This window comes from Periplaneta americana, chromosome 14, assembly GCF_040183065.1.
Source record: "Periplaneta americana isolate PAMFEO1 chromosome 14, P.americana_PAMFEO1_priV1, whole genome shotgun sequence".
Lineage (NCBI taxonomy): Eukaryota > Metazoa > Arthropoda > Insecta > Blattodea > Blattidae > Periplaneta > Periplaneta americana.
In genome coordinates this window covers 152199862-152220571 of record NC_091130.1, presented here as the reverse complement: position 1 = coordinate 152220571, position 20710 = coordinate 152199862, and the positions used below count along the sequence as shown (strand labels likewise).

At 36.4% G+C, this 20710-nt stretch overlaps 2 protein-coding genes across 2 annotated transcripts; both read right to left on the bottom strand.

The window, feature by feature from the left end:
- Nucleotides 1-1432: 1432 nt before the first annotated feature.
- Nucleotides 1433-6973, bottom strand: LOC138713865 (uncharacterized). The gene is made up of 2 exons (XM_069846329.1): nt 6388-6973; nt 1433-4484 (listed from the first exon to the last, which is right to left on the bottom strand). The coding sequence occupies exon 2, from the start codon at nt 4469-4471 to the stop codon at nt 3041-3043; it is 1431 nt and encodes a 476-aa protein (XP_069702430.1). The 5' UTR covers nt 4472-4484; nt 6388-6973; the 3' UTR covers nt 1433-3040.
- Nucleotides 6974-12486: 5513 nt separating this feature from the next.
- Nucleotides 12487-19948, bottom strand: LOC138713864 (uncharacterized). Its single transcript, XM_069846328.1, has 2 exons — nt 19907-19948; nt 12487-17359 (listed from the first exon to the last, which is right to left on the bottom strand). Exon 2 carries the CDS (start codon nt 17344-17346, stop codon nt 15925-15927), a length of 1422 nt encoding a protein of 473 aa, XP_069702429.1. The 5' UTR covers nt 17347-17359; nt 19907-19948; the 3' UTR covers nt 12487-15924.
- Nucleotides 19949-20710: the final 762 nt, after the last annotated feature.

The following is a 20710-nucleotide window of genomic DNA, read 5'->3' as shown; positions in this document are numbered from 1 at the left end:
TCTGAAATTGTTTGTTTGTAAGTGTTTAACTTTAAATTTTAATACATCCTGATTACACAACTTTTAACACTGTATCACTTCGGAATATGTATGATAAGCCTTTCTTGTGTTAAATTTTAATGTACCTTGTTAACATGTATCGACCTATTTTGGGTCATCTTCAGAACTGGTCGCTGTTGGTGTTGGCGCCTCTTGTTTCCTGTGTGGGTGCGTTCGTAGTGTAGAGTCAAAGAGTGTATGTGTTTTGAAATTGAGTTGTGTGTTGAGAATATCGTTGGGGTGTGTTTTCGTGTGTCTGTATATTTCATATTGTTCTAGTGTGTTGAGTTTCTGGCTTTTTGATCGGATGTGCAGTATTTCCATGTCTGTGTTGATGTCTCTGTAGGTGTGGTTGGCATTTGTGATGTGTTCTGCATATGTGGAGGTGTTTTGTAATTTTGTTATGGCTGTGATGTGTTCTTTGTATCGTGTTTGAAATAATCTGCCTGTCTGTCCTATGTAGAAGTTGTTGCAGGTGTTACATTTGAGTTTGTATACGCCTGTGTGGTTGTATTTGTTTGTTTGTGTTGTTTGTGTGTTGAGATGTTTTTGTAGAGTGTTATTTGTTCTGTATGCGATGTTGTAATTTAATTTCTTGAATGAGGTTGCAGTCTTGTGTGTGTTTTTGTTTTCGTATGTTAGTGTGATGTATTTTTTGTGTTCTTGTGTTTCTGTTGTATTCTTCTGTTTTTTGTGGCTTTGTTTTGTCTTACGTATTATGCTGTCTATTATGTTGGGGTTGTATCCGTTTTCTTGTGCTATGTATTTGATTGTGTTTAGTTCTTCGTTGTAATCCTGTTGGTTCATTGGTATGTAGAGTAGTCTGTGTACCATTGTTCGGAATGCAGCTTGTTTGTGTTGTGTGGGGTGGTTGGATGTGTTGTGTATGTGTGTTGTTGTTGTTGTTGTTGTGGGTTTTCTGTATACTTTGAATGTATATTTGGTGTCTACTTTTCTTTTTCTTATTATTATTATTATTTTTATTATTATTATTATTATTATTATTATTATTATTATTATTATTATTATTATTTTAAATTAGTGTTCAAATATTTACCTTAAGTTAGGCCTATGTTTTTCTGAAAATGTGTGTTCAATCACAATGTCAATTTAAACTACATAGGTTGGATAAAAATTAATGGCAACACTGCTGTCACGTGACGATGGTGCGTTCGAGAGCTGCCAGCTGTGTGGACATGGACAAGGACTGTTAGATGAGTTAGTGCAGCCAGCGGCGACAGTACTCCATCAATCTACTGCAGTGTGTAGAACGTTCACTTTCATAGGGATAGTGCGAGCGCCCTAAGACCATCCTTACAAAACTAGAGCAACGTTCCTGGATCAAAATTGAAATGGCACGAGGTCATAGTGCACAAGAATGTTTTCAGGGACCGCGTGAAGCATGTGGCGATGCAGCGTTGTCATATCGCACAGTTGCATGATGGGTTAAAGCGTTCCGGGAAGGCCTTGTTGCACCGGTACCAAAGGGAAGGTGACGACTTTCTTGGACGAATCGTCGCTATGGACGAAACCTGGACTCGCTCGTATGAACCAAACTTGAAACGCCAATCAAATGAATGGAAGCATCCCGGTTCTCCTCGTCCGAAGAAAGTGCGCCCTACACAAAGTGCTGTGAAGGAGATGTTCATTGTGGCGTATGACATTGATGGGGTAATACTGCACCACGCTGTCCCTCCAAGGCAGACGGAAAACGCGGACTACTGGAACATCCATCGTACTCACCCGATATGATCCATACGATTACGATCTTTTCACCAAAGTGAAAGAACCACTGCGAGGGACCCGGTACAATACCAGAGATGAACTTATCCGTGATTTAGGGCAGTCAATAAGGAACATCAACAAAGATGGACGCGCTGATGGTGTACGACGCCTTCCAAACATTTGGCAAAAGGTAATAAATAAGGGGGGCGACTATATAGAAGGTACGTAAATGTTGTACCCCTGTGAATAAAGCCATGTCAGAAATATCGAACTGTTGCCATTACTTTTTATCCAACCCAAGTAGTATAAACTCTGAATCTACGAGGGGGATCCAGGAAATAACGACCGTTTTGTTGTAATAAATAAAAAAAATATATTTATTTGAAAAAACAAAGTCTGTTACATAACTGAAGCTTCCTTTACTTCTCTACATAATCACCACCTACATTTAAACATTTGTCGTATCTGTTCACTAGCTTTAGAATTCCCGTGTTATACTCCTCTGCCGCCAGTTCATTAAGCCAGGTGTTCACTGTGTTCTTCAACTCTTCATCACTTCCAAAACGCGTACCACCCAGAAAGTCTTTCAGCTTAGTGAAAAGGTGAAAATCGCTAGGAGCAAGGTCTGGACTATAGGGCGGATGATCAAAGATTTCCCAACCGAATTGATCCAGCAATTCTCGAGTTGAAGCAGCAGTGTGCGGGCGGGCACAGATTTTGTGGTAGCCAAGATGTTGCGACACAATTTCACCAAGCAAAGAACGAGAAATGTCAAGAAAGGCAATTTGCAATTCGTCGAGTGATGTGCGCCTGTCTTGCAAGATTCTGTCGTTCACTTTAGTCTTCAGGTCTTCTGTGATGAGTGATGGGCGTCCGGGTCGAGTTTCATCGTGGACATTTGTTCGCCCATTGTTGAACATTTCGCACCATTTTCTCACATTTCTTTCATTCATTACAGTATCACCATACTTCTTTCAATTGCCGGTAAATTTCTGCAGGTTTCAAATGTCGGGCATTGAAAAATCGAATCACACTCCTCACCTCACAGTCGGCGGGATTATCAATCACGTCGTTCATTTTGAAGTAACACAAAATGCACAATGGCGACTTGTTGCAACCAGTACTCACAACATTATGAGAACACATGTTAAGGAAGCCAGTTGACCTTCAAACAAGGAAGGGGAGTCAGCTGCGCGGCGGGTATGCGCGAACGGTCGTTATTTCCTGGATCCCCCTCGTATATTGAACGAATCTCTAAAAAAAAACTGTCAGGAATTTATGCCCTTTCTGTATGTATCGGCCAAGATTTAAGTAGGTGCACCCCTGCACAGTGCCTATAGAGACTTTTCATATCATCGTATCTCCGACCGAACACAAAGCAGCTTGTCAATCTGGGACAACTGCGCGTGATGAGTGACAAAGTTTCTGGACGTATGTATCCAGTCAGAGAGCCCATAAACAATTTCTCCAAAAGGTTAAGTGATTGACTGCAGAGTGACATACCAGAAGTGTCATTGTAAAACGTCAGTGTCGTAAACAAATGCAGAGTCACTAGATTCGGTGTAGCAGACAAGATAGCACTGATTGAATCTGAGTGAACGGTGGAGATACTGAGGGTATGAAGGTACCTAAAGCAACCCACTAACTGCGAGCACTTTAGAACCATTGTCTTGATATGGAGCTTCTCCAGACAAGGACAGTTTGTGGGTAAATGTTCCACGTCCATATCATACACATCCAGTTCCAACACCTTCAGAGTTTCCAAGACCTTTAGAGTTGCGAATGATGGCATAGATATCGATCTGTTTCCGGAAACTTTAAGCTCCTCTAACCCTTTAAGGAGCTGTAGAGTGTCGTTCAAATGTGGTCTCATAGAATGATCAACAATTAAGCTGAGACGACGTACACCTGGAAACCATTGAGCAAGCGACCGGATTTGCGAAGTGTTCAACAAACTGAACCCGAATTCCTGCAGACGACAACGGTTTTCGAACGTATCTAGTAAACATGTATAACCATCCACGGATATTCCTGTCTCAGCAACGTTCAGACTTTGCAGATGTGGGAAATTTAATATAATATCAATGCTCGTGTCTGTAACACTACTGGATCTATTTACGTCAAGGTGTGTTAATCCAGTTGCAGATTTCGAGAGAACACTAATTATTTCATCACTACAGTATTCAGGCAGAATAAGACACTTCAAGTTCTTCAGAGAGTACAAACACTGAGAAAGGAAGTTTTTGAATGAATCGTGGCGACTTATTTTTCGGTAACTCTGTTCATTTCTTACACAAAATCTTAAAACTCTGAGCTGAGATAGTGTTTCAACTTCATTTAGAATGACATTCGATATATAATTCCACTCATCGACAATCACTAGTTGTGTAACCTGGGGATGTAGCACTACTTTGATGAAGTGTTTAAGGATATTCGTACATGACGAATCATTTATGCAACCTCTGATGTCATTGTAGCGATCATTCAAATGTTTGAGGCCTACAGATGTGATGGAGTTAGCCATACTGTACGGTATACTCTCATGGATGATGCGTTGCAAAAGTTGGCATATTGCAATTGCATCCTTAAATGATGTTGCAGAGGTACCACCAGAATTCACAAGACGGACACAAATATCTGACAGGTACTTGGCGAAGCTCTCTAGCGACAGTTTCTGCAGACGAACGGGTTGGTTGTAGAGAGGCATTTCATACGCAGTTCTGTGCAAAAACAAAACATACTGTTTAAGTCGCTCATATTTTACAGCTGATGAGCAGGAAAATCTAATGAAAATTTAATATTATTGTAGACTATTTGACATGTAGTTCGACAAAGTTCATCACCATCGCACACATGCGCAAACACACACATAAATCCTGAGATAATGGGTCGTTAGTTAGTTAGTTTTACTTTATTTTACGACGCTTTATCAACATCAGGTTATTTAGCGTCTGAATGAGATAATGCTGGTGAAATGAATCCGGGGTCCAGCACCGAAAGTTACCCAGCATTTTCTCATATTGGGTTGAGGGAAAACCCCGGAAAAACCACAACCAAGTAACTTGCCACGACCGGGAATCGAACCCGGGCCACCTGGTTTCGCGGCTAGACACGCTAACCGTTACTCCACAGGTGTGGAGTAATGGGTCGTGAAGTGTTGAAATTTATTATGTGAATATGGTTTTATAAAGATTTTTATACTTTTTTTTTCACAATTTTAAACTTACTTTTATAAATGAGGGGTTCGGGAGTAAAACATGGTAAGTGACGTTTTAGTGTCTTGAAGTTATTAGGTAGATAAACATTTATACATGCAACAGTTGGTATAGTTACAAGGGAAGTAAAATCTGTATACTTCTGCCATCTGTTGAGATAATGGAAAACTAACTACTGTATTAGAGGCAAAATGTAAAATACCATATTATGTATTACATATCTCATTTTCGACCAAAATGTCAGTTAGACCTATCATGTTTTACGCCTGAGCGCATAATAATTATGGAAATTGGGGCTGGTTTTACCAACAGATGTCAAAACTTACAAAACGGAAATACTGACCGTTCGCTCCTATCTCTACTCCGGAACTCTTCCCACTACTCCTGCCCTCTTTCTCGACGCTGAGCTGTCAGGACTAAATAATCGGTCTGTAACTTAATAGTTTTGTGGAAAATATGCACAGGTGCGCCGCGCCATGTATTATACTATAAGTTAATACTGGAGTCCTATGTTTGATTACTATAAATACAAGGTAGCTATACGTCGATCATTCTTTTGGTACGAGAAGCAAGTTGCGAGTGAAGGGTTCACGCACGTCTGTCCCCGCACGCACCGGAACTGTGTTTACGTCTCTTTATTCGTGTACTTGTGTGTATAAGTCGGTAAACAACATAAATAGCACTCATGTACAAAATACCACTTAGATTTAATAACAACAATAACGAAGTATTTATTTAAAAGACGAAGACACTGAACATTTGAAATTCCTTGTTTTCTCCTTGAAACTTATAATTTTTTGTGTGCTCAACAACCGTATATATAAAATCTAAATTTGAGTATTAGGTTAAAAAAAATAAAACAAAAGGAGGCCCCCCCATTTGTAACTATACAGAAAATCGACATAACTCAGTGAGTTTTTTTTTTTTTTTTTTTTAGAAGAAGTTTTTTTTATCATTACATTCACAAGAAGATTTACTACAAAATCCTTCACTTGGTTTTTAATATGTTTTACAGAAATAGGTGATAGAGCCGAAAAGAATGTTAATAAAACTGTTAAAATTTCAGGGTGTGTAAACGAACAATGTGTTAGTGTATTTTTAATATTTGTTGATGAAAACGACCGTAAGAATCAATCGCAAAAGATTTCAATGGACCAAATTCTGAATTGAAAAAGAAATTAGTTTTTGTCACGGTATGTAGTTATTTCTGCTGAGCACATTAAAACCACACCCACAAGTAGACCTATTGTACAATACATTGCAGGACTGCTGCAATAGAATAGGCACAGCTTCGAGTCTCCACTTGTAACAACACAGGACAACACAATACCAAAGTACGAATATCAATGCCCGTGCAGAAGTGAAAAAACAATGCTCATAGTTTAGCGAAATAAAATTGTGCACTTACATCTGAAGCCTTCCTGAGTCAAACTGAAGTGCTACACACACTGATAAGGAGACGTCAACGTGTTATCACAGAGTCTTATCAGTGGATGACTGTTCGTTCTGTCGCAATCGATCTAGATCAGACGTCTCAATAGAGAGCACTTCCTCCTCTCTCTATTTTTTAATGTAAGAGTGGTTTCAAGATGCGGGAGCAGTTCGTGCATCTCCGGATGACGTCATTGACCGCGACGTTTGAATAGACATCTGCAACCGCTACGATGTTGTCTCCATCTCCGTGAAAGATTGTCCTTATTACCGCAGATGTATGAAGAAATAAAAGCTTTCATAGAGAAAGTGAAATTGTTACCACTTTATTAATCTAAAATTGTTACCTAATTTGAATCAAGACCAGTGTAACAAATATAATGAAGTACTGAAGGACTTGAGAAAAGAATTTGAGACCAGATTTAAGATTTGAATAGTTCTAATTTAAAATAATTGTTTGTGAATTCCTAACATGTTCCGGCTGTTTTTAATTATTGAAAACATTACGAAACGTATTATTTAACTATTATTGTAGTGAATATATTAATATTGACGTATCATAAGAATATGTACCTTAACAACCAAGAAGTTTGAATAATTTCGAGGGAAAAATTGTTCCGGAGCCGGGTATCGAACCCGGGACCCTTGGTTTAACGTACCAACGCTCTACCACTGGTACGTTAAACCAAGGGTCCCGGGTTCGATACCCGGCTCCGGAACAATTTTTTCCCTCGAAATTATTCAAATCAACCTTACAGGGAGTTATACCTGAAAATCTAGATTTGCATAATACACGTCACTGTTCGTTAACAGAAAACCACAATTTAAGTCACACGGAGTTAGTGTGCACTCGAAGTTGGTTGGTTGCTTGACGGTTGTCAGCCCACTTTGAGGTATGTGGATATAGAGGGAAAAATTGGATCGGTGTCGGTTAGAGTTCCCGAGTAGCTCAGTGGTAGAGCGTTGGTACGTTAAACCAAGGGTCCCGGGTTCGATACCCGGCTCCGGAACAATTTTTCCCTCGAAATTATTCAAATCAACCTTACAGGGAGTTATACCTGAAAATCTTGATTTGCATAATACACGTCACTGTTCGTTAACAGAAAACCACAATTTAAGTCACACGGAGTTAGTGTGCACTCGAAGTTGGTTGCTTGACGGTTGCCAGCCCACTTTGAGGTCTGTGGATATAGAGGGAAAAATTGGATCGGTGTCGGTTAGAGTTCCCGAGTAGCTCAGTGGTAGAGCGTTGGTACGTTAAACCAAGGGTCCCGGGTTCGATACCCGGCTCCGGAACAATTTTTCCCTCGAAATTATTCAAATCAACCTTACAGGGAGTTATACCTGAAAATCTTGATTTGCATAATACACGTCACTGTTCGTTAACAGAAAACCACAATTTAAGTCACACGGAGTTAGTGTGCACTCGAAGTTGGTTGCTTGACGGTTGTCAGCCCACTTTGAGGTATGTGGATATAGAGGGAAAAATTGGATCGGTGTCGGTTAGAGTTCCCGAGTAGCTCAGTGGTAGAGCGTTGGTACGTTAAACCAAGGGCCCCGGGTTCGATACGCGGCTCCGGAACAATTTTTCCCTCGAAATTATTCAAATCAACCTTACAGGGAGTTATACCTGAAAATCTTGATTTGCAACCAAGAAGTTTAATTATAACTTTATTATTATTATTATTATTATTATTATTATTATTATTATTATTATTATTATTATTTGAATTTTATTTTATTAAATATAGTATAAACTAAAAAAAAAAAGACATACCAAAAACCATTTACTAGAAATGAAGTATTTTTGTTGTTTAGTCAACTGTCCGAAGAAAGGTCTGAACCTCACAAGTGATACCAATAAGGCACCACTTATGAGGCAACTAGGCCAGAAGATAATAGGTTAGGGTGGTCAGTCCCTTGTGCTTAAATAATTACATAAATATGTGGTTCTTTTTGCGTCAAATTCTTCTTTTTACTCATAAATATATAATTAGAAAATAAATTTATTATTATTATTGTTATTATTATTATTATTATTATTATTAGTGCAAACTACTTATGAAATTTTATTCCTTCCGAAAACAACCGTCTATTGTGACAGTACAACTCAAAAGTGCAGCTTTGTGGAATTTCTCCCGCGACAGTTGCAACTTAGCTCACTCATGCGTGTAACATGAATCAGCGATCGGCTATCTTCGGGTATTGCGCTTATCTCCTCAGATGACTACGCTATCTACACTTGCTTTCTGTAACAATTTCTATGCGTTGGCCTTGAGACGCCTGATCTAGATCATCTGACGCGAACATTCCACGTATTTCAACGAAATTGAGATGAAAGAAATCAAGTTCAGGATAAGGCTCGCCATGTTACACAATAACCCTATTATGGGGGTGCAGGATGCAGCCAAAGAGTTCTTGTACGCTTTTAATAATAATAATAATAATAATAATAATAATAATAATAATAATAATAAATAAGACGCTATTGAGATGCACGCTGTTACCGTGTTAAACGTGGATATTCATACAGGGTGATGCAAATAGTCCTGAGCACGATAAATACTTCTATTATAGGTTTTTCCTGCAGCCAGTTTGTGATGGTCTGACAACTGTTTTAAAACTCTTCTAACTATTGCGCATGATCGGCGATGATCAGTTTGAAATTATTTTCAAACCATCTCTGTACGAGCGCTCATGTACTGTAAAATAATTTACTAACCTCGTATGTTAAAGATGTAATTAAATTTCAGAGTATATTCTAGTAATCAATATAGATAAGCATGGAAACATAAAATAAGGAGCATAGTATCAAAGTCAGACAAGTCCATTTTTTGCCATTTAGAGATATTGATTTTTTTCTCATAAACACAGAATAAATATGGGAAATGCGTGTTATTATTCGGTTGAGAAACTTTTGTCATCTAGTCTGCTGTCAAAAAATCTGAAAGTTAGAATTTATAAAACAGTTATATTACCGGTTGTTCTTTATGGTTATGAAACTTGGACTCTCACTTTGAGAGAGTAACATAGGTTAAGGGTTTTTGAGAATAAGGTGCTTAGGGAAATATTTGCGGCTAAGAGGGATGAAGTTACAGGAGAATGGAGAAAGTTACACAACACAGAACTGCATGCATTGTATTCTTCACCTGACATAATTAGGAACATTAAATCCAGACGTTTGAGATGGGCAGGGCATGTAGCACGTATGGGAGAATCCAGAAATGCATATAAAGTGTTAGTTGGGAGACCGGAGGGAAAGAGACCTTTAGGGAGGCCGAGACGTAGATGGGAAGATAATATTAAAATGGATTTGAGGGAGGTGGGATATGATGATTAGAGACTGGATTAATCTTGCTCAGGATAGGGACCAATGGCGGGCTTATGTGAGGGCGACAATGAACCTCCGGGTTCCTTAAAAGCCAGTAAGTAAGTAAGTAAGTAAGTAAGTAAGTAAGTAAGTAAGTAAGTAAGTAAGAATTTTGTGTGCTGAATGCGATTCTGGAACTGTTTAGGTTCAAAAACGGACAGAACAGAGCGAAAATAGCACTTAATTGTGCACTTTAGAATCAAAATGTAGACAGTTCCACTGTGGATTGGTTTCAAATTAGGACAATTCCTTCAGTAGCCAATGAGAAGCCCATATTCTTATCACCTTTTCTCACCACGCATCGCGAATCCAACATGGCTGTTTGTTTATATAATCGGTTTGTGGATGAATGAGTACTATTTTAGGTAAATTTGCTTTGAAACCGAGTTGCGAGATACTTAGATTCAAAAGTAGACAATTTCACTTTAAATATGATTTCGTTTGGTTTCAAAAACAGACAACTCCATGATTAATTTTTTATGCATTAAATTTAATTAACTTACTTGTTTTATATTATACATATAGCTCAACGGATGAATAATCGTTTGCGTTTGTAAATTTAATAACCTGATTGGCTATGTATTGTATATTTTTAGTAGAGCCATCGATGTAGCTCAGTCGGCAGACTCGCTGGCCTGCTGATCCGGAGCTGCGCTCGGGCTTGGGTTGGATCCCCCATTAGTCTCATTAATGGTTTCTTCCGAGGTTTTCCCCAGCCATGGGACTGATGCCGGATGGTCTATGGCGAGTCCTCGGCATCACTTCATTTCACCCCTTTGATTCCATTACCTGGTTGAGTTTTTCCGAGGTTTTCCCCAACCAAAAGGCAAATGCCGGGTATCTTTTGGCGAATCCTCGGACCTCACCTCATCATTGTAGAAAATTACTACATTGTAAAACAGTAAAAACTGTAAAATATTGTAAGAATTCGTAAAAATTGTAATTGTGATATTGTAAAATTTCGACTTGTTCCACATCTTAAAGCTTCATTGCTCATGTAAGATCTATGGAATATAATGAATGAATTAATTAATTTGATTTTTGAAAAAAAAAAAATATATATATATACAATTTTTTAATCGTAAAAATATTTTATCGTATAGCAGAAGGACAGTATTTTACACATACTAAGTTTCATTATTATACAATATACAGTAATGGAGGAAAAAAATGTTAAATATTTCCAAACTTTTACTGCTGTAAGCTGTACCTAGCCCCTTACCTCCAAACCAGCAGATTTCTTCAGACATGGAATCTAAAAGTACCACAGTGTTGGTAGGGAGTCATACATAATGTACTCTAATATGTTACAGATTAATTCTGTCTTCTATTCATCTGTAATAAAAAATGTCACAGCGAAAAAAGGCCACGAAATTTTGCATCAACCCAATAATATCACAATTACGGTGTGTACTATGAACCATTATATTAAGTAAACTAAACAGAAATATTAGATGTAATACAGTAACAAGTTAAATCGATAGTGTTCGGGGAAAGAGAGTTAAATAATTTTTTGTGCAAATAGAATTTTCTTCCACAGGTGAATACACAAGAGGGTATGCAAAATGAAAAAGAATACTAACATTTGTGTGGAGAATTATTTGCAATATTGATATTGGTATTTAATTGCCAGTCAATTTTGCAATTCATAGTTATAGTGGACCTTTACATTTCTGCTTTTCGATCCACCATCCCTTTAATATATATCATCCTTTTTTGTTAATACATTCATTTGTAAAATATTTCCTGATTACTTTCTAGGCTTCTGTTTTAAGGGGTTAGGTACAGCTTAGAGCAGTAAAATATTTGGAAATATTCAACTTTTTTTCCTCCATTACTGTAATCTTGTACAATAATGAAAATTGGTTTGTGCAAAACACTGTCCTTCTCCTATATGGAAAAAACATTTTTACGATTTAAAAAATTTATTTATTTTGTTATTATTTTTTTTCAACATTCACAATGGTGGGAGTTTACTGTGCAGTGATGACGTATTTTCCTCATAACTCATAAACTTGTTAACTTTTTCATGTTCTCTCTTTTTTATTTTATTGCTGAAACTCATGTTTACAATATCATACTCCTTCAACTACATCCCTTAATAAATAATATATATATATATATTTTTTTTGTGTTAGAAGAAAATACTGATAATTGACTATTTTTTAATGAATTTATTTTTTATCAGACAATCTATCAAAGGTAGAGAAGTGGTCTTGCATCATATTGTAAATATGACCTGCATAAATACACACAAAGAATTTCATCACAGAATGTTGGATAGTTTTTTAGTTATGTGAACTGAATTTTGAAAAAAAAAAAAATGTAAATAATTTTTTTAATCGTAAACATATTTTTTTTTACAGACGTGGACAAATTATTAGCAAAATTGAAGATTTTTATTATATATTTTTACAAAACATGATTCTTCAATTTAGACTACAGTTAACATTTTTGTGTATTTCCAAATTATTAGCAAAATTGAAGATTTGTATTGTATATTTTTAGAAAATTTGACTCTTCAATTTGGACTACATTTGATATTTTTGTATATTTACAAATCATTAGCAAAACTGAAGGTTTTTATTATATATTTTTAAAAAATTCGATTCTTCAATTTGGAAATAGTTGACATTTTGGATATTTCCAAATTATTAGCAAAATTGAAGATTTTTATTTTACAGTTTTACAAAATTTGACTCTTCAATTTAGACTGTAGTTGACATTTTTGCTAATTTACAAATTATTAACAAAATTGAAGATTTTTATTATATATTTTTACAAAATTAAGCTCTTCAATTTAAACTACAGTTTAAATTTTGCATATTTCTGTCTACTGTAATGATAGAAATATGCAAAATTGTCAATTGTAGTCTAAACTGAAAAGTCAAATTTTGTAAACAGAATTATCATAAAAATCGTCAATTTTGTTAATAATTTGTCCACGTCTGTATATAACAGAAGGAGAGTATTTTTACACATAAGCTTACTCACTTTCATTATTGCACAAGGTACAGTAATGGAGGAAAAAAATGTTGAGTATTTCCAAAATTTTGCTTCTGTAAGCTGTACCTAACCCCTTAACTAAATTGCTATCTATCCTTCCCTATCTATCATCTATTCTCTCTCATACCTAGACTGTCTCCGTTCCATTTCTCGCTTTTCTAGTTAATATTTCATCTTATTCCTTTCTTTAATAATTTACATTATTTTTTTTTCATTCCTTATTCTCAAATATATCTACTCTTAATCATTCTTTTCCACCTATTTGCTTCTCAATTATTTGTTTACATTTCCATTTTCTCTGTTTTACAACACTTACATCACTTATTATCTCCCTACGATTCTAGCCTCTATTTATTTACTTACGTCCACATCTCTTTCTCTTCGCTCCACTCCCAATATATCTTTTATTGCCTCTTTCCGTAAATTTATATCCATAGTACTCCTACAGTTATAATACCTCTGATACTACTCCCAACCCACAACACTGAATCAGATGAAATATATATAATTCACTTAATTACACTAACAATATTCCTCTCTCTTCCACTTCTCAGTTCTTCAGATGTTCTTTCACTTTAATTCTCCATTGCTTATAAGTCTATCTTACTACACCAATATTCGCACGGGCTATCAGACACTGAACATTATTTGTTCTGTTTCAGAAGAAAGAGCTGTACTCCTTCCAACTCCAATTTTGGTCACTAGTACATTTCGTCCCTTTAACCTATGATATATGACGGATATAGGAACTCAGTACCTCTCCTGAGCTTCACGATAACTGTACTTACTATTTTTCACATCTGTGACAACCCTCTCTAAATCCTCTACAGTGTAGTTGAGTGGGGGTCTCTTTGATTACTGGAAAGTACGAAATGTAACCATAGTAAAACATGTCTACAATTAAAACTATCGGGCAATTGTAAACACGTACTAATTTAATGAACTGAAGTTATGGGAGATCTTAAAACCATTGCAATAAATGTTAACTACTATACATCACTCATAAAAACTACATATTCTTAAAAAAATAGCACTGTACGTTTACTTACAATGCCAAAAATGAAGGTGAAGCAAAATTCTTTCTCAACATTTTTTGTAGACTCTTACAAAACATTCGTTCACAACTAAGCAGTTACTTCTATTCGGCGCCAAACTGCTTTGTAGATTAGCCAACATGTTAATTTAAATATTCCCCCCGAATTAAAATTTTCATATTCAGAGTTTTGTATTTCTCACAGCATTTGTTTACAATTATCCATGTTTAAAATTACCCTCATCTATCCTAATATAATATAATGTAATATAATATAATATAATATAATATAATATAATATAATATAATATAATATAATATTAGTACATTATGCAACGAGCCTATAATGGTAGTAATTAAGACGCGAGTATGTTTATGAAACGAGCGCAAGCGAGCGAGCGTCTTAATTAACATTATAGCCAAGTTTCATACGACTTTTTATGCTCGACCATATTGTTTTTTTCCGGCAATTGGTGAAATGAATTTGCGGGAATGTGCTTTGTGAAAGGCTGGAAGATGACGGTGAATTGATATTAATTTGTGTGTTGTTTTTTTTCGACTGAGTTTAATATTATCTAATCTCGCGCTAGTTGTCTTTCATTGCATATCCGAGAATAATCGATACTTGCGCTTTCATATTGCTACAAGAGTAGTTTCTGATTGGTGGAACACCTGAACTTTAATGAATAGGTCTACTTTAATGAGGTCCATTAAAGGGCTGGTACCAGGTGTATAATTACTGCATTTCGGCATGGTCGAGAATAAAATATATCATCATATCATATCATATCATATCATATCATATCATATCATATCATATCATATCATATCATATCATATCATATCATATCATATCATATCATATCACTAGACTTCGTGGAATTGCCACGAGAATCGTAAGGTTTACTGCGCACGCAGTATAGACTGTATGAGAAGGGGACGTGCAACGGATGGAGTGTGCCTCCGATGTAAACACTGAGCAGTATACTACGTTACAATAAAACGTGTATCCTGCAGTTAAGAAATATAATGAATAATTTTTGAAGTAGGAAATATCTAAACATGTAAATACACAATTATTTTATAGTGAGATATATTAACTCTTAAATGTAAGATACTCATATCATCCTTGAATATGTGCATTGCAGTGAAGAGTTACGTACATTTTGAGCGAATGCAAAGTGAACCTCCTCCGATGGTCACTTAAACAGTTTTTATATTGGAAAAATGTACGTTCAACATCACACGTTGTAATAGGTGCATATTTGAAGAATGGGAGGTCACTACTTTTTACTACACCAACTTCAGACGTCTTGTCGTGACCTGATAGTACATAATTTATAATACGAGTTGTGAATAGGCAGAATTTTGTAGCAATAATGTTTCTCAACTTACATTTCACTTTTTCTGAAATTAATGAACTCTTATTTTGGATAACGGTTTGTGATACTTTATCCACTATATTAAGGGCTTCTGAGAGTTATAGTTTAGACGATTCTAACAGGGTGATGCTTTTGGACACGATTTTAAAATTAGAATCAATTAACAGAATATCTTCAAATATCTGTTCAGTAGGCAAAGATTTGAAAGCTGCAACAGCGGAACTATCTGTGGTATCCAATGCATCAATTATCTCCATTATTGTTCCGTAATGTTCTGCATAATAATTAACAGTATCCAACCACGTTTCCCAACGGGTCAAGACTGGCTGCGGGGGTAAGGGTATTCCAGGGGCAATTGTTTAGAACAGGAACACTCTCATTATAGTATGTTTGATTGAATTTTTGTCTGCACTGTACAAATGTTAAGCTTTGACTATTCCTGCCACAGTACTGCAAAAACAAGTGCTTACATAGGTATACATTAGCTGTAGCTGCTCTATTATTTGGACCGGTCACAAATGTTAACATGAACTGCTGCTACTATGAGACCGGGAGGTCGCTCACCATCTCTATACTACCGTACATCGGCAACCTGATTGCATGCTGCGTGTGGCAATTCAACGAAGTCTACATATCACATTGGATCTCAGCACTTACTCAACAATGAACATTTGAAATCTCACTGAACTTCAATTCCTTGTGTTTTACGTGCTCACTAATCTATTACATATGCATGGGCCAAAATTTAAACAGGTCAAACTGCACCCCTGCACAGTCCCTATAGAGACATTCCAACTCATCGTACCTCCAACCGAACACAAAACACGTTCTCAAAGAGGGAAAACTGCTCGTGATGAACGATAAAGTTTCAGGAGGTATGTATCCAGTCTGAGAGCCTATAAACAAATTCTCCAAAAGGTTAAGTGATTGACTGCAAAGTGCCATAACGGGAACGTCATTGTAAAACCTCAATGAGGTAAGTAAATGCAAAGTCACAAGATTCGGTGTAGCAGCCAAGATAGCACTGATTGAATCTGAGTGTACGGTAGAGATACTGAGGTTACGAAGGTTCTTAAAGTAACCTACCAACTGCGAACACTTCAGAACCACTGTCTTGATATGGAGCTTCTCTAGATGAGGGCATTTTGTGGGGAAATGTTGCACGTCCACATAACGCACATCGAATTCCAAGACCTTCAGAGTTTTCATGACCTTAAGAGTTGCGAAAGATGGCTTAAATACCGTTATGCCTCTGGAAATTTTAAGCTCCTCTAATCCTTTAAAGAGCTGTAGAGTGTCGTCCAGTCTTATAGAAAAACCAACACTTAGGCTGAGGCGACGAACACCTGGAAACCACTGAGCAAGTGATCGGATCTGCGAAGTATCCAACAAATTGAACCCGATTTCTTGCACACGGCAACGATTTTCAAAAGTACGCAGTAAATATGTATAACCATCCATGGATATTCCTGTCCCAGAGAAATCCAGACTCTGCAGTTGCCGGAAATGTAATATGGCATCAATGCTCATGTCTGTAACACCACTGGATCCACTCACGTCAAGGTGTGTTAACCCTGTTGCAGACTTCGAGAGAACACTAATTATTAAGTCACTACAGAATTCAGGAAGAATAAAACACTTTAAGTTCTTCAGAGAGTACAAACACTGAGAGAGGAAGTTTTTGAATGAATCATAGCGACTTATTTTTCGGTAACTTTCTTCATTTCTTACACAAAATCTTAAAACTCTGAGTTGAGAGAGCGTTTCAATTTCACTTAGAATAACATTCGATATATAGTTCCACTCATCAGCAATATCAAGTTGTGTAACCTGGGGATGTAACACTACTTTGATGAAGTGTTTAAGGATATTCATGCTTGATGAATCTTCTATGCAGTCTCGGATGTCATTGTAGCGACCGTTCAAATGTTTGAGGCCTACAGATGTGATGCAGTTGGCCATACTGAACGGTATACTCTCATGAATGATGCATTGCAAACGTTTGCATATTGCAATTGCATCCCTTGAAGATGTTGTAGAGGTGCCACCAGAATTCACAAGGCGGACACAAACATTTGTCAGGTATTTGGCCAAGCGCTCTAGTGACAGCTTCTGCAGACGAACGGGTTGGTTGTACAGAGGCATTTCATAGGCAGTTCTATGCAAAAACAAAACTTACTGTTTAAACAGCTCTTATTTTACATCTGATGAACAGGTATAGTATATCTAATGAAAATTTAATACTAGGCGGTTCTACAGGGACATCATTTTATTTTTACTAACATTTCTGATATTAACCTGACTATACCTTTGGATCAACGGTTGCTACTCCCTTCCACGACTGGAGTTCGATGGCGTAATATACAAACAAATCACTTTACTAGGTATAGGAGGGAAGAAAAGTAGTTCATCCATTTACGTAAACTAGGAAATATCACGCTTTTGAGTTTTATAATTTTCATTACGTTTTTGTTTAATCAGAATACAGTACAGTATTAACAATGAGTGTTTTTACTCACGAACTGAGCTGTCCATACGGACGTATTCATTATGCAGTGTATATTATACTGTCTACAGCACATTAGCGTACACTATAGAGAATGAAGTTAAATTGAAAAATAATCATAATATGGATATTTAAACACATTTTTCAAAATGATGGCGGTTCATTTTGATACAGACTCCAGTTCTAATGTGTGTAATTCCAATTACCAGTTTCGTCCTTCGTACTAGTAACTCATGTTGAAATAATTCTGTACCTACTCTATAAAAGAGTACCTTACGTACTGTAAATTCAATCTTCACTTCTGCCCGATCCGATAAGATAAAATTACTCAGAAATTCTATCTGCTGTCCGTTCAAGTGGTTTTGTCGCAGGGTCGTAGACGGGGGGGGGAATCACGTGACAATTACTTAACAAGGCCCTTTTATTTAAGTTATTTTAAACAGTTGTATAATATTACGTACACGTCCAATTCCTAACAGAAATTAATCTTTTCGGAAAAGAGCTAAGACAGCCCAGCTTTTACAGAGGGGCGTGTAGAAGCAGGTGGGGGAAATCGGGATGCGACGTAGGCAAACGAACAGTACCTGTGAGAAAATATGGTTCAATATTGAAAGCTCTTTCGTCACTGGAAGACGCGAACATATTTCTGGAACGTACTATACTCACTAACTCAGTGTTGTTTACTATATGCAGCCTTGATTATGTCTGGAGGACAGTTGGTACTTCATTAGTAGAAGGGGTGAGAGTGAAGTACATTCAAAAACTTAGGTACAATAAAAATTGAAGTAAAAATAAAATGATGTCCCTGTATATCTAATGAAAATTTAATACTAGGCGGTTCTATAAGTAATGCGCATAATTTTTTTCTTGTTCAAAATTGGTTTATTGCAAAGCTAAATATACCATGTTATTGCCCAAATAATTGACCACAAATCTACAGTTGTAAAATTTGATCCTTTGTTGCTTTTCACACTGTCACTTTTGCGGTTCATTTCTAATAGTAAATAATAATTGTCAAAGAGATCATGATGTTGCACAAGTTTTCTCTGCGTGGAGCGAGTGAAATGAGTTCAGAAAAACTTTAGTTCATACACGGCCTCCCAGATTCATACAATTTCCAATTTTCGCTGAAGTTAAGAAATAGTACATTATGCAACGAGCCAATAATGGTAGTAATTAAGACGCGAGTATGTTTATGAAACGAGCGCAAGCGTGTTTCATAATTTTCATACGAGCGTCTTAATTACCATTATAGGCAAGTTTCATACGACTTTTTATGCTCGAACATATTTCTAACTTGAAATTATTCATAAATATTCGTGTCATTCTTATCTGACTGGGGAGCGGAACTGACCTTGTGCAATATCTCGTAAATTGTGAGATGTTCGCAGACGCGCGAAAGTGTTGATTTTTTTTCCGAGGAACAACTGTCATTGACCTTGATATAATCTAGAGAGTAAAATAAACATTAATCTAGATATAACCTTGAAATTGATTTAGACATTGAAAAACGAGATGACAAATTGAATTTATTTGAATATTACTTACAATTAACGCTAATTATTATAGTAACAGAACATAACCTTCTGCGACAGTACTGGATTTCCAGCCTCCGTGACGTTTCGCTAGTTGTCTTTCGATTGCATATCCGAGAATAATCGATACTTGCGCTTTCATATTGCTACAATGGTGTTTTCTGATTGGTGGAACACCTGAACTTTAATGAATAGGTGTAGTTTAATGAGGTCCATTAAAGGGCTGCTACCAGGTGTATAATTACTACATTTCGGCATGGTCGAGCATAAATATTATTAAACTTCCAACTGGAAGTAGATCCGAAATGCAGAAAAGAATGTTAACATAACTGTTAAAATTTTAGTGAACAACGTGTTAGTGTATTTTTAATATTTGTTGATGAAAACGGCCCTAGAAATCGTAAAGGATTTCAATGGACCAAAACGTGAATCGAGAAGGACAATAATTATTTTTGTTACGGTATATACGTAGTTATTTCTGTTGAGCACATTAAAACCAAATCCACAAGTAGGCCTACTGTACAATACATTGCAGGACTGCTGCGATAGAATAGGCACAATTTCGAGTCTCCACTTGTAACAACACAAGACAACACAATATGAAATTATGAATATCAATGCCTGTGCAGAATTGAAAATTACTGAAATAATATTGTGAACTTACATCTGAAGCGGTACCAAGTCAAACACACACTGATAAGGAGACCTTTACGAGTTATCACAGAGTCTTATCAGCAGATAACATCCCATGTATTTCAACGAAATTCAGATACAAAGATATTAAATGCTGGCTAAGGCCAGCCAAGTTACCTAACAATCCTATTATGGGGGGGCAGGATGCAGCGAAAGAGGTATTGTCTGCTTTTAATAAATAAGACGCTATTAGGATATGAAAATTTCCAATCCTGTAACTCAGAACTATGGTGTTTTTTCCCCACTAACTAATTTAGTAGACTTATTTGGCAATGACCAGGCCGATGCTTTGGCAAAAAAACGTGCTAAAATTTACAAACAACTCCTAAACCAACACCCTTCCAGACAGAGGTCTGCATCGGACGTTTTCGCTCGAGCGCCAAGTAGTTCATAGCATAATCCGATAGGCAGCGCACATGCATGATGGGTAAAATTGTCGCGAGCGATAAATCCTCGAACGGTGTAAGCCAAGCGTTAGACATTCGTTCTTGTTACGGTAATGAACTGTGTAGTAACATCATAGATGTTTATCATTTCAAAACTTTGCAGTGTTTAACTAACCTCTCCATAGTACAACTACAAAACTTGCTTTAAAATGTAATATAAATGTTGTAGGTAAATGTTTTTTTTTCCCACTCAGGAGTGATTTTGTTTTTGCCACATCTGATAGATGTTATTGGATGTAAATGTATTTATTATAAACGGAGAACACAATCACGATAATGCAAGAACGGTATCAAGTTTTCTAGTAATAATAATAATAATAATAATTAAT

Bases quoted from the DNA above. Each gene is read 5' to 3' on its own strand.
- LOC138713864 (XM_069846328.1), bottom strand. From the start codon at position 17,346: ATGCCTCTGTACAACCAACCCGTTCGTCTGCAGAAGCTGTCACTAGAG.
- LOC138713865 (XM_069846329.1), bottom strand. From the start codon at position 4,471: ATGCCTCTCTACAACCAACCCGTTCGTCTGCAGAAACTGTCGCTAGAG.